The sequence below is a fragment of the Lucilia cuprina genome, chromosome 5 (genome assembly GCF_022045245.1).
Source record: "Lucilia cuprina isolate Lc7/37 chromosome 5, ASM2204524v1, whole genome shotgun sequence".
NCBI classification, from domain to species: domain Eukaryota; kingdom Metazoa; phylum Arthropoda; class Insecta; order Diptera; family Calliphoridae; genus Lucilia; species Lucilia cuprina.
In genome coordinates, this window is record NC_060953.1 from 66,483,246 (window position 1) to 66,497,387 (window position 14,142).

Genomic DNA, 14,142 nt, shown 5'->3' on the forward strand with positions numbered 1-14,142 from the left:
AAATATTCGTATTATACGTGGAAGATATTAACTAACTAATTAATTTGCTATTTAATAATAATAAAGATTTGTTATAATATATAAAAACAAGTGTTGCATAAAAATAAAAAAGTTGGCTTTGATACTAATTTAAAGAAAAACAGCAAATATAAAAAAGTAAAAAACTAAACTAGTTTAAATAATTAAAATTTCAAGTACATACCTATTGCATAAAACTAATTAAACAAAATCTTAAGTATTCTTAAGATTTATAACAATTATTAAAGAAGCTGTGGTAAAAATTCTAAAAAGGTAAATATTTTAAATAATTACTAATGAACGTTACAAAACAAATGCAACAACAAATAAAACAATTATTCGTTTAGTTTTTTAAGTTGAAAAAAATACAAACCTAATGTTACTTCTTTGTTAATTTAAAATAATTAATATAAAATGTGTAAAACAATTAGCTTATATTAATTATTTGCAAGTAAGTTAAAAATAAAAGTAAATTTACAATAATTTTTTTCTTATTGTTACGGGAATATTCTTGAATTGTCGATGAAATCATTAGCCTAATAATTGGCATTACACAGAGAGCACAAGAGAGAAAGAGAAACTTTGAAAAAAATTTCTCAGTTTTGTGGCAAAAACAAAATATAATTTACTTGTAACAAGTTGAAATGAGACCGCTATTGTCCAATTCGATTTCATTCAAAAATCATTCATTTTTCATATTCTACCCGTTTCTGTGCAAAACCACTGTTGGCACAAAAAAAAAAAAAAAAAATAAAGAAAAAACCCAAAACATCTCTCGAATGTTCTATGCACTAGAATAAAGAAAATCGTAGAATAATCGTTGGAAGCAAAGTATTTTAAAATGTAAATAATCATTATTTTATTGTTGTTGTTGTTGTTGTTTGTTACATAGTGTTAACGTAATATTAATTTTTTATTTATTTTTGAAAATTTTCTAAAATACTAATAAATTTTTAATTTTTCTTTGTAGAATTCCGCTTATTAACTGCAGTTTAGTGAAATTAAAATCCACACAATGGGAAAAGATTTCTATAAAATTCTTGGCATCAATAAAACTGCCAATGATGATGAAATAAAGAAAGCCTATCGCAAATTGGCTTTGAAATACCATCCCGACAAGAATAAGACACCACAGGCTGAGGAACGTTTTAAGGAAATTGCAGAGGCTTATGAGGTACTGTCGGACAAAAAGAAACGTGATATTTATGATCAGTATGGTGAAGAAGGACTAAAGGGTGGTGTTCCCGGAGGTGCAGGCCATGAAGGTGGTGGCACCTACACTTATCATGGCGATCCAAGAGCTACATTTGCCCAGTTCTTTGGCAATGCTGATCCCTTTGGTTTGTTCTTTGGTGGCGGTGATCCCTCACGCATTTTTGAATCACAAAATATTTTCATGGGTGACAATGATGACATTTATACACAAATGTCTGGAGGCGGTGGTCCCGGAGGAGCATTCCGTTCACAGTCCTTTAATGTTCAACCTAATCGCAAACGTCAAACCCAAGATCCTCCCATTGAACATGATTTGTACGTTTCCTTAGAGGAGGTGGATAAGGGCTGTGTTAAGAAAATGAAAATATCACGCATGTCTTTGGCTACCGGACAGGCCCGCAAAGAAGAGAAGGTCTTAAATATAACTGTTAAACCTGGCTGGAAGGCTGGCACTAAAATCACCTTCCAACAAGAGGGCGATCAGACTCCCGGTAAAATTCCTGCCGATATTATTTTCATCATACGTGATAAAGCTCATCCATTGTTTAAACGTGAAGGCAGTGATTTGCGCTACAGTGCCCAAGTAAGTCTGAAACAGGCCTTATGCGGCACCACAGTTTCCGTACCCACTCTACAGGGTGATCGCATAACCATCAATACACAAGGTGAAATCATTAAACCCACCACCGTAAAACGTATTAGTGGTCGGGGGTTGCCTTTCCCTAAGGAACCATCACGTCGTGGTGATCTGATGGTGTCGTTTGATATCAAATTCCCCGATTCAATACAGCCGGGTACAAAGGAGCTGCTCAGTGAGATTTTACCCAACTAGATAGTAGTATAAATATGTAATACAGTAGGCTAGTGTAATAAGTAGGGGAACTGCGTTCAAATTGCTGGGCGGGATGTATTTATTATTATGTAATATTTAATATTATTACAATTTTTATTATAAGCGTTACATTTAAGTCCTATAAAAACAACAAGAAGTGTTAGGCTAACAACAACTACTTCCAATTACTAACACACCACAAGCTTGCAGTAACAATTGAATTAGGCTGCCGGCGACGTGGTGTCGAGTACAGAAAAAAACAGATCTGGAAATGTGAAAAAAAGAAAATACTTGTAGGAAACTTTAAATGAATTATTTTGTCCATATAATAACATTTTTTTCTAAATTCATTTGTTAAATGTCTTATAACACTTGTTTTGTAATCTATAAAACCCTTCCTATGTTACAGAAATCAGGAAATCATTGTATATCCTTATTTCTGTAGCAAGCCCTAAAGGGCTTTCTTTAGGATAACAAATACATAAACATCTAAATTCATTCCATATGTAGGAATCCGAAAAGAAAACTTGCCCGAACATGTGATCCCTTATTAGTTACAAAACAAGCAAGACAACTTCTTTATTTTTGTTATTTATTTTGTAAATGTTTTTCTCTTCTAATTGCAATATGCGACAAAATTCATTCATTATTACTTTGGCAACAACAAATTTTAATTTTGTTTTAAATTTAAAAAAAAATAATCATTTCCTATTTTTTATTTAATGAAAATTAGTTCTTTTTTTTTAGAATTTAAGTTTAATTTTGTAGAAAATGAAGTATGGAAGAAAATAATTTCATTAAACAAAAACCAGAAAATGTAAAACAAATTTCTAAGTTTATGATAAATTCTTGTTAACAAAACCAAAAGTCATTTGAAATGATAAAGACAACATTTTTTTTTATAACAAATGACTTTTGGTTTTGTTAACGTTAGAAAATTTAAAGAATTTTTAAAATTTCTTTTGTAAAATTTAAATCTTTAATACACACAACCAGAGACTGATTAAAAAAAATTAAAGAAATGGTAATTAAAAAAAAAAGAAAAAATTAAAAATAAAATATGTTTGAATTAAAATTTAATTTATTGACTTTTATTTTGGTTCTGAAAGGATTTTATTTCAATCTTCTTTATTAATTAGTAAGTATGATGGTTGCTCTATAGGAATGTTAATGAGTTATTTTTGGAAAGACATGTTTGAGAAGTTTGGGTGACATATGCAGATTTATTAAAAATAAATCTGTATAAGATACAATGTTATAAGTTAAACATTTTAATGCAACATTCAACAAGTTTGTTGATATAGTTAATGAATTGAAATTTCCTGTTGCAATTCTTCAGGCAGAGGATACTTAAATTTAGTTGAGTACCATCTGTTTTGTTTACAAAACTGAGCCGCAAGCATTTTAACAAGTTTCCCGTTGTTCCCAGAGCTCAACAGAATAAAGATAAACATGCTAAAGAACATTGTTTATAGTTTCCGGAAAAACTCAGAAATACATTCCAGTCTAATAACACCAAAATGCTTAAAATGTTTCTTTAAATAAAGCGACAACTCCAAAGCTGTTACTACTTTATATTCTGTTATAGTCTGGAAACTTCTAGAAGTTTACCTAATAACAAGACGATTGTAAAGATTTTTATACTTTTAATTCGAAACCTCCGGAAGTTTTTAAATTATACAGCGTTTTGATGTTCCATAAATGTTGCTTAAAGTTTCGAGAAAGATTCCGACTTATATTCCGCTGAAATATAATACAAATATTTTTATGAATGTTTACTTTAATAAAGAGACAACTCCATATCTATTAACACTTTAAATTCTATTATATTCTGGAAACTAAAAGTTTATCTAATAAAAAGACAACATTAAAGATGTTTACACTTAATATTTACTTATATTCAAAGGGGCTTCTGAAAGTTTATCAACCATATAGCGTATGGCTGTTTCATTAAAGTTGCATAGTTTCTTGAAAGATTCCGCCGTACATTCCTATGAATTTAAACACAGGAAATTGCTGTGAAACATCCCCTAAGGAAGACGCAGTACCAAAGATGCTAATACTTTAAATTCGGGTAAATTATAGAAGTTTCTGGAAGTATGTAATGTCAATCACACATAGTCTGGCTTTTAAATGCTATGAATGCATTCTGTAATAAAGGGATAGCTTCTTTGCGCTTAACACTTTAAAGTCGGTTATATTCTTCATGATTCCGCAGTACATTCCTACAAATTTAATAACACTCAAATGCTATGAGTGCATCCCCTAAAGAAGACGCAGCACCAAAGATGCTAATACTTAAAATTCGGGTAAATTATAGAAGCCACTGGAAATATGTAATATCAATAAAACATTATAGCCACGAGCAATGTTTAAATTTGTCAAAAAACAACAACAGACTACAATATTTCGTTGAAAATCTTATACATACCCGGAGTTTAACAAAACAAAACATCGCCGGAAGATTGTCGAAGTTACTGGAACTTAATATATATAAATAATAATTCCCAGTGTTTTTCAAAGTTTCCGGATAACAAGAAGCTGTTGTTATTACTCCGAAAGTTTCTCAAAGATACCGGAACATAATAAAAATAGTTCGCTGTTCTTAGAGATTCATCAGATGTTGCGGGGGATTAATATAAGACACAGGAGAAGATTTCAGAGTTTTATAAACCAAGCAATGAACTGTTTCTTTGTAACACTTCAGAAGTTTCTGGATTTTAAAAAACAACAAACCTCATAGTTTCCAGAAATTTCTTGCAATTAAACAAAATGTCCAATAGCTGCAACATCTTTGAAAGTTTTTGGTGTTTAATAAATCAAAAACAAAATAAAAAACAACGATATTTTAATGATTCTAAAAAAAATAATAAAATCTAATATTAATTTATATATCATAAATAAACATTTAACTAAATAATCATTATTTCTAAAAATTACAAAAATAACAATTAAAAACAAAAAAAAAAACGTTACTTTGACATTTCTTTAGCAAAAGATTTAGTTTACGCGGAATTTTCATACGGTACTGTTCAATTTTAAAAGTGTCTTAAAAAATTTATAATTTTACATTGAAATTGTAAAGTTTTATTTAATATTTTTGTATAAAAATAAAATTAAAATGATATTTAATACGTGTACAAAAAAATCTTGTTAATATATTCATTTAAATCTACAAAAAATAATGTTAAAAAGTTGTTAATTTTTTCGTTTCGTTTCCATTGTTTCCCTTTTTGTATCTTGTCATTAATTTCTTTTTGTTATTGTTGTAATTATGTGAATTAAATAAATGCATTCATTGAATTTAAAAAAAAAGCGCAAATATTGGAAACAAACAAGTAAGTGGAAAATTTATATTCTCATACATATTTACTACACATAATAAATTATTGGTTTTTGATAGAAAATATAAGTTAGAACCGATATTTTAATGATTCTAAAAAAAATAATAAAATCATTATTTAAGGAGTTAGAGCCGATTTTATGTTTTTCATATAAAAATCGATTTTTGATGGAAAATATGAGTGATCACAGATTTTCACTATTTTCTTGATTGGAGCATTATTTAAGGAGTTAGAGCCGATTTTATGTTTTTCATATAAAAATCGATTTTTGATTGAAAATATGAGTGATCGCAGATTTTCACTATTTTCTTGATTTGAGCGTTATTTAAGGAATTAGAGCCGATTTTATGTTTTTCATATAAAAATCGATTTTTGATGGAAAATATGAGTGATCACAGATTTTCACTATTTTCTTGATTGGAGTGTTATTTAAGGAGTTAGAGCCGATTTTATGTTTTTCATATAAAAATCGATTTTTGATGGAAAATATGAGTGATCACAGATTTTCACTATTTTCTTGATTGGAGTGTTATTAAAGGAGTTAGAGCCGATTTTATGCTTTTCATATAAAAATCGATGTTTGATGGAAAATATGAGTGATCACAGATTTTCACTATTTTCGTGATTGGAGCGTTATTTAAGGAGTTAGAGCCGATTTTATATTCTTCATATAAAAATCGATTTTTGATGGAAAATATGAGTGATCACAGATTTTCACTTTTTTCTTGATTGGAGCGTTATTTAAGGAGTTAGAGCCGATTTTATGTTTTTTATATAAAAATCGATTTTTGATGGAAAATATGAGTGATCACAGATTTTCATATAAAAATCGATTTTTGTTGGAAAATATGAGTGATCACAGATTTTCACTATTTTCTTGATTGGAGCGTTATTTAAGGAGTTAGAGCCGATTTTATGTTTTTCATATAAAAATCGATTTTTGATGGAAAATATGAGTGATCACAGATTTTCACTATTTTCTTGATTTGAGCGTTATTTAAGGAGTTAGAGCCGATTTTATGTTTTTCATATAAAAATCGATGTTTGATGGAAAATATGAGTGATCACAGATTTTCACTATTTTCTTGATTGGAGCGTTATTTAAGGAGTTAGAGCCAATTTTATGTTTTTCATATAAAAATCGATTTTTGATGGAAAATATGAGTGATCACAGATTTTCACTATGTTCTTGATTGGAGCGTTATTTAAGGAGTTAGAGCCAATTTTATGTTTTTCATTTAAAAATCGATTTTTGATGGAAAATATGAGTGATCACAGATTTTCACTATTTTCTTGATTGGAGTGTTATTTAAGGAGTTAGAGCCGATTTTATGTTTTTCATTTAAAAATCGATTTTTGATGGAAAATATGAGTGATCACAGATTTTCACTATTTTCTTGATTGGAGCGTTATTTAAGGAGTTAGAGCCGATTTTATGTTTTTCATATAAAAATCGATTTTTGATGGAAAATATGAGTGATCACAGATTTTCACTATTTTCTTGATTGGAGCGTTATTTAAGGAGTTAGAGCCGATTTTATGTTTTTCATATAAAAATAGATTTTTGATGGAAAATATGAGTGATCACAGATTTTCACTATTTTCTTGATTTGAGCGTTATTTAAGGAGTTAGAGCCAATTTTATGTTTTTCATATAAAAATCGATTTATGATGAAAAATATGAGTGATCACAGATTTTCACTATTTTCTTGATTTGAGCGTTATTTAAGGAGTTAGAGCCGATTTTATGTTTTTCATATAAAAATCGATTTTTGATGGAAAATATGAGTGATCACAGATTTTCACTATTTTCTTGATTGGAGCGTTATTTAAGGAGTTAGAGCCGATTTTATGTTTTTCATATAAAAATCGATTTTTGATGAAAAATATGAGTGATCACAGATTTTCACTATTTTCTTGATTTGAGTGTTATTTAAGGAGTTAGAGCCGATTTTATGTTTTTCATATAAAAATCGATTTTTGATGGAAAATATGAGTGATCACAGATTTTCACTATTTTCTTGATTGGAGCGTTATTTAAGGAGTTAGAGCCGATTTTATGTTTTTCATATCACAGATTTTCACTATTTTCTTGATTTGAGCGTTATTTAAGGAGTTAGAGCCGATTTTATGTTTTTCATATAAAAATCGATTTTTGATGGAAAATATGAGTGATCACAGATTTTCACTATTTTCTTGATTTGAGCGTTATTTAAGGAGTTAGAGCCGATTTTATGTTTTTCATATAAAAATCGATTTTTGATGGAAAATATGAGTGATCACAGATTTTCATTATTTTCTTGATTTGAGCGTTATTTAAGGAGTTAGAGCCGATTTTATGTTTTTCATAAAAAAATTGATTTCCTATAGAAAATATGAGTGATCACAGATTTTCACTATTTTCTTGATTTGAGCGTTATTTAAGGAGTTAGAGCCGATTTTATGTTTTTCATATAAAAATCGATTTTTGATGGAAAATATGAGTGATCACAGATTTTCGCTATTTTCTTGATTGGAGCGTTATTTAAGGAGTTAGAGCCGATTTTATGTTTTTCATATAAAAATCGATTTTTTCTTTTCTTGATTTGAGCGTTATTTAAGGAGTTAGAGCCGATTTTATGTTTTTCATATAAAAATCGATTTTTGATGGAAAATATGAGTGATCTTGATTTGAGCGTTATTTAAGGAGTTAGAGCCGATTTTATGTTTTTCATATAAAAATCGATTTTTGATGGAAAATATGAGTGATCACAGATTTTCACTATTTTCTTGATTGGAGCGTTATTTAAGGAGTTAGAGCCGATTTTATGTTTTTCATATAAAAATTGATTTTTGATGGAAAATTTGAGTGATCACAGATTTTCACTATTTTCTTGATTTGAGCGTTATTTAAGGAGTTAGAGCCGATTTTATGTTTTTCATATAAAAATCGATTTTTGATGGAAAATATGAGTGATCACAGATTTTCACTATTTTCTTGATTGGAGCGTTATTTAAGGAGTTAGAGCCGATTTTATGTTTTTCATATAAAGATCGATTTTTGATGGAAAATATGAGTGATCACAGATTTTCATTATTTTCTTGATTTGAGCGTTATTTAAGGAGTTAGAGCCGATTTTATGTTTTTCATATAAAAATTGATTTCCTATAGAAAATATGAGTGATCACAGATTTTCATTATTTTCTTGATTTGAGCGTTATTTAAGGAGTTAGATTCGATTTTATGTTTTTCATATAAAAATCGATTTTTGATGGAAAATATGAGTGATCATAGATTTTCACTATTTTCTTGATTTAAGCGTTATTTAAGGAGTTAGAGCCGATTTTATGTTTTTCATTTAAAAATCGATTTTTGATGGAAAATATGAGTGATCACAGATTTTCACTATTTTCTTGATTTGAGCGTTATTTAAGGAGTTAGAGCCGATTTTATGTTTTTCATATAAAAATCGATTTTTGATGGAAAGTATGAGTGATCACAGATTTTAACTATTTTCTTGATTGGAGCGTTATTTAAGGAGTTAGAGCCGATTTTATGTTTTTCATATAAAAATCGATTTTTGATGGAAAATATGAGTGATCACAGATTTTCACTATTTTCTTGATTGGAGCGTTATTTAAGGAGTTAGATTCGATTTTAGGGTTTTCATATAGAAATTGATTTTTGATGGAAAATATGAGTGATCACAGATATTCAGTATTTTTTTTTTTTTGATTGGGGTGTTATTTAAGGGGTTAGAGCCGATTTTATGTTTTTTATATAAGAATCGATTTATGAGGGAAAATATGGATAATACTTAGACCTTTGTTGGAAATAAAACACAAATATGATTTTGTTTTTACATTATCATTAATCAATAGTTTTATTTGATCATTTTTCAAAATGTTATTTATTAGTTTTTCGTTTTCATTAAATTGTTTTGTGTTTTAATAAATTTCAAAACAGTTTTTATTTTTATTATTTTGAATGATGTTTTTTTTTGTTTGTTTGTTATTTTTCGATTTTTGTTTTGTGTGATTTTTTAAGTGTTTCAATTTAAACTTCAACTAGACACATTGTTAAATTAAATTTTTTTGTTTTTGTTTTGGTTTTTGTTTCTTAAATGATTTCTTTTTTTCTTTTATTGACTTAAAATTATTGCAATTCGTTTTTTATTATAATTAGTTTAAATGGTTTTGTTTTGGTTTTTTGTTTAAATTGTTTAAAATGTTGTCTTCATCTTGGAATTTTTTTGTTGATTTTTCATAATAATTTGTTTTTTATTTTGTTATTAAATTTGAAGTCGTTTCAATTCTATTAGAATTAATGGATTGTTTTATTTCATTAATTTAAATTTTAATTCAATGAATACATACATTTTTAATTTCTTTATTATTTTCGTGTTGTAATAAATTATTTATTAATATGTATCATTAATAAGTTTTTATGTGTAAGTGTTTTATTTTAAATTATTTATTATAAAATAACAAAATAAAAAAGTAACAAAAAAAAGATAATATAATTTTATTTTTAATTTTTTTCAATTTTAAATGGTGAAGATGATCATTTATTTTTTTTTTATATAATCTACATATAAATTATTTAAATATATATATGTTTTTTTTAAGTTAATTTCATTGTTAAAATAATGCACAAAATGTGATTTGTTTTTTTATTTTTGGGGGATTTTTTTTTGTTAAACTTTTTATCAAAAGCTAAACATTATTACCATCACAAATAAATCTCTTTGACATAATGAAGAATTATTTGTGTCTGTACATAATTGAGTTAATTTCTTTTTTTTTCTCTTTTTTTATTAATACTTTTTGTTAAATTACTTTTAATTATTATTAATTTTTAACTATTATATTAGATTATTATTACTGTTGTTGTTATTGATTAAGTTCAACCATCCAATTTTTCTATTTTAGTTAATTTATTTAGTTATGTTACGTTACGTTACGTTTTTTGAATATGTTATGGAACTAAGTATGTATTTTTAGCAATAGAATTTAAATTTTTTATAATTAGTTTTATTGTTATTATTAATTTCCTTTCCATTTAATAGAGTGTGAGTTTTATTGCGTTTGTGTTAAGTTTAATACGCACATACATACATATGCCCACGTTCATACTCAGTGTTATTATGAAGGCGGTTTTCTGAAGGATTTCAAATGTTAAAAAATAGAATGTTTTAAAAAATACAAAATAAATAGTGTTTTTTCGGTTAAAGTGGCTTTTTTGGCTGTTCCATTGCTGAAATCCTCTTTCGTTTGTTTTAAAGAAATATCTCTTATGCAAGAAAACTAAACCGTTTATTGTCGTTTGAATCTGTGTAAAACGTTTAAATTCTGTATCACGATTTCTACATCTATCTAAGAACTCAGATGGAAAAGGAATTATACACGTCTGGTACCAAATTTACACCAAAATGTTTGTAATTTTTCAATAACAACCGTTGTCAAAGTATATTCGTACGACAACAATATGTAATGTTGACAAAGGATTGTTGCCAATAGTCGGATGTGTATAAAATTTAGATTTCGACAACGAATTATTGCAGTGTTGGGAACGTTGCGTTGTTTACATTTTGGTATCAATTTGACACCAGGCGTGTTTATTTCTTTTTCCCTCTGTATATGTAAGTACTCAACAGTTCGACAAAGAGTCAATGCATCCGATAAAGACAGTGATTTTTATTTACCTCAAACCACCTGGTTAAAGACTAGTATAAGTCTTCGAATATTTTATAACAATATCGAAAACTAGGCACTAAAGGTTTACCCCCTTATTCATAAAAAACATTTTATTTTGTAAAAGGTTTATAAAACAAAATTTTCAAACGAAATTTGATTTTTAAATCGTTTATAAAATAAAAATTTGTTTATGAATAAGGGGGTTAGACTCTAGAACATATATCGACAGAGACTAATGAAATAGTTCTCTGACTGGTTTCAGAGCAAAGAACTCTCTCATTGCATTTTGCGTACTAGTTTTAAAGTGAATATATGTGATTGTATTGTTCTCAATTGGCCGTCTTTGCAGAAAATTGTAGAAGAGATTTGAAGATGGTTATGAAGGATCAATACATTTTATTAGTTTTTTTTTAATAGATATTGGAATCGAAACCTTAAAAAAGTGGGTTTCAAAGGACTTGAGTGAGTAGTTTGTTGTGTGAAGAATCCTTTTTGTAAATTGGATCGTGAGCTTCAAAACAATCTCTTTTTAGACCAGGTGTGCTTGTTATCGATTTCATTTTTTAAGTCCAGCTAATACCTAAAGAAAATTCCAAACAAAGTTTCAAAGGACTTCTGTGAGTAGTTTGTTAGTTAAAGAATAATTTTTGTAAATCTACAGAAACTCTTAAAGCAAATAGATGTCGTATTTGACTGATGAATTGCATTCTGAGCTATAATACGATCTCTTATTTTTTACCTGGTGTGTTTCTAAAGGAAACTTCCGACAAAAGCTACACTGAAACATTAAGGACCTATAAATATCAAGTTCATCTAAAACAACATCACTGAGTATTTCCGATAACGACTGTTAAGCGTTTTTGTTGCAATGTCAATACGAGATCGTAAATAAAGAGTTAGGTCTTGGAGGCATTAAAGCTTTTAAAAGCTTTCTTTTAAAAATGATTTGCTCGTTCAAGACTTCTTTATTTATGAATTTTGAAGCGGAAGTCAGAATTCCATAAACAGAATACCTTGGCCCATAAGAGAGAGGCTTTCAGACTCCAATGAAAACAAGCTAATCACTACTCATTTTGAAACAAAACTTTTGTTAAAAACTTTTTAAGCTTTTATTTAATTGTGTATTTTTCTATTAATGGCGTTTGAAGTCGCAAACCAAGTCAGAGTCAATCTTAAATTCGATAAGAGATAGAGAGATGTAGAACGATCTTGAATATGTAAGAATTTAATTCTAAAACAAGATCAAATAGTTTTTTTTTGAAACCAAATTGATCTTTGTTAAAAAATTGTGTTAAATAAAGTAGTCGAGATGTTAAAGTTAAGAGTTTAACCGAAACATTAATATCGATCGATCGTGCTAGCAATTGGGACAACTTGAGGCAGAAGCAACAGAGTTTAATTCATCATTTGAATATTGTTTTGATTATTGACTGTTAATGGAAGAGGCTTACCTTGAAACGAGGGGTTATGATTACACAAAGTAATTCTTTACATGATCAATTACAATTACTTGTAATGTATAATTGAGCAATAAACAATTACTTGTAGGTAATTATAATTTAAGTACTTCCAATACAATTACATATAATGTGCAATTGATCAATAACAATTACTTGTAATTTTAATTAAAATTTTATCAATTACAATTAATTGCAATTATAATGTAGCTATCACAAATTAGTAATTGGCAAAACTTCAATTACTATTAAAAGCCATTGTAATTAATAAAGCAGCAATCATTACGCCCCAAGCCAACCTTGAAATAAGATTTTTCTGAGAATGTTTTTTGTTATTGTCCTGCTAATATCAAGTATATGTAAATAATTGAAAGTCAAGGATTGAATTCCTTGTGTTTTAAGTAATTTATTTTTTTTATAATTTAAACTAAGAAAACCAAAAATGAAAGTTATGTAAATGATAAAATAACATTTGCTAATTAAGACTTGAATAAAATAGTTTGATTGTGTTGATATTATGCATGTATGGATATAGAACGTTTGTGTTTTTATTGTTATTATTAAGTTATATTTGTATTATTGTTTGTTTAACAAAATTTATTTTTAATTTAAATGTAGTTTCAATTATTATTTTCTCTAAAGTTTTTTTTGTTGTTTTATTTTGTTTAATAACAATTTAGTTTAACTATGCAAGTTTTGTTGTAATTTAATTTATTATTATGTTTTGTATTTATTGTTGTATTTATATGTTTTCTTTCATATATATTTAGTATTTCTTTTTTTGGGGGGAGAGGGGGGCGGTTTTTTGTTTTAAAAAATTGTTTTTTTTTTTTTTTGGTTTTTGATTGAAAAACTATTAAATCTATGAATTCTAACGTTTGTATTGTTCAAAAATGTCTTGTTAACATTATTAATTTATTATTTTTGTTATTGTTGTTAATTATTATTATTCAAGTTTTGCTTAAAAAAAAAAATAATTTATTAATGTTTTATTTATTATATAAAATTTTAGCATTTTGATTTGTTTAGTTCAAAGACTTATGAAAATGTTATGTTTTTTTGAACATAAAACAATAAAGAAATATACTTCAGTTTAAGATGTCATGTGTAAATTACCCTGACTGGTAAACAGTTCTAAAGAGCGTTTCAAAGACATGTTATAAATTTTCAGATTTTTATGCTAATTATTTTTTGTTTTTTTTACATAAAATATATTAAATGATGCTATATGATTTTAGGAAATTCAATTTAAAAAAATTGTTTTAATATAAAAGGTTTATGAGTTTTATGAAATTTGCCTAGTTTGTTTTATAAATCTCTGAGTATTTTTTTTTTGTAATATATGGTATACAATTATATATACAATTTTTCTAATTAAAATTGTTTAGTTAAGTTATCTGCTAATAAGTAATGTTAATATATTGGACTGTATATTTTAAAAATAACTGAAAGATGTTTAAATCTTTCACTGAATATTAAATATTTTGAATTGTTTAAGTCTTTCGTTCTTTCGATTTCTGTAACTGAAAAGATCGACTAATTGTAACTGATTCTAAGGCGAAGAAATCTAAGTTTTTAATAGCGAGTAGTTATGTTCTTT

At 27.0% G+C, this 14,142-nt stretch overlaps 1 protein-coding gene and 1 long non-coding RNA gene across 6 annotated transcripts; one reads left to right on the plus strand and one right to left on the minus strand.

Moving 5' to 3' along the window:
* Window positions 1-229: 229 nt before the first annotated feature.
* Window positions 230-2,751, plus strand: LOC111690687 (dnaJ protein homolog 1). Of its 3 annotated transcripts, none has more exons than XM_023453223.2 (2): window positions 230-291; window positions 989-2,751. In XM_023453223.2, exon 2 carries the CDS (start codon window positions 1,034-1,036, stop codon window positions 2,063-2,065), a length of 1,032 nt encoding a protein of 343 aa, XP_023308991.1. In that variant the 5' UTR covers window positions 230-291; window positions 989-1,033; the 3' UTR covers window positions 2,066-2,751. The 3 variants fall into 3 exon arrangements, with proteins under 3 accessions (XP_023308991.1, XP_023308992.1, XP_046808147.1); XM_023453224.2 differs by lacking the exon at window positions 230-291 and adding an exon at window positions 511-861; XM_046952191.1 differs by lacking the exon at window positions 230-291 and adding an exon at window positions 898-917.
* A 700-nt stretch (window positions 2,752-3,451) lies between these two features.
* On the minus strand, window positions 3,452-5,299 carry LOC124420143. 3 transcript variants are annotated; one of them, XR_006941069.1, is made up of 3 exons: window positions 5,042-5,295; window positions 3,960-4,922; window positions 3,452-3,808 (listed from the first exon to the last, which is right to left on the minus strand). It is a non-coding gene; the product is annotated as an uncharacterized LOC124420143 (long non-coding RNA). The 3 variants fall into 3 exon arrangements; XR_006941068.1 differs by lacking the exon at window positions 3,452-3,808 and having other exon boundaries at window positions 3,870-4,391; window positions 4,497-4,922; window positions 5,042-5,290; XR_006941067.1 differs by lacking the exon at window positions 3,452-3,808 and having other exon boundaries at window positions 3,870-4,922; window positions 5,042-5,299.
* Between the last annotated feature and the right edge of the window lie 8,843 nt (window positions 5,300-14,142).

What these genes read in the sequence shown, in the direction of transcription:
- LOC111690687 (XM_023453223.2), top strand. Translation starts at nt 1,034, where the DNA reads ATGGGAAAAGATTTCTATAAAATTCTTGGCATCAATAAAACTGCCAAT.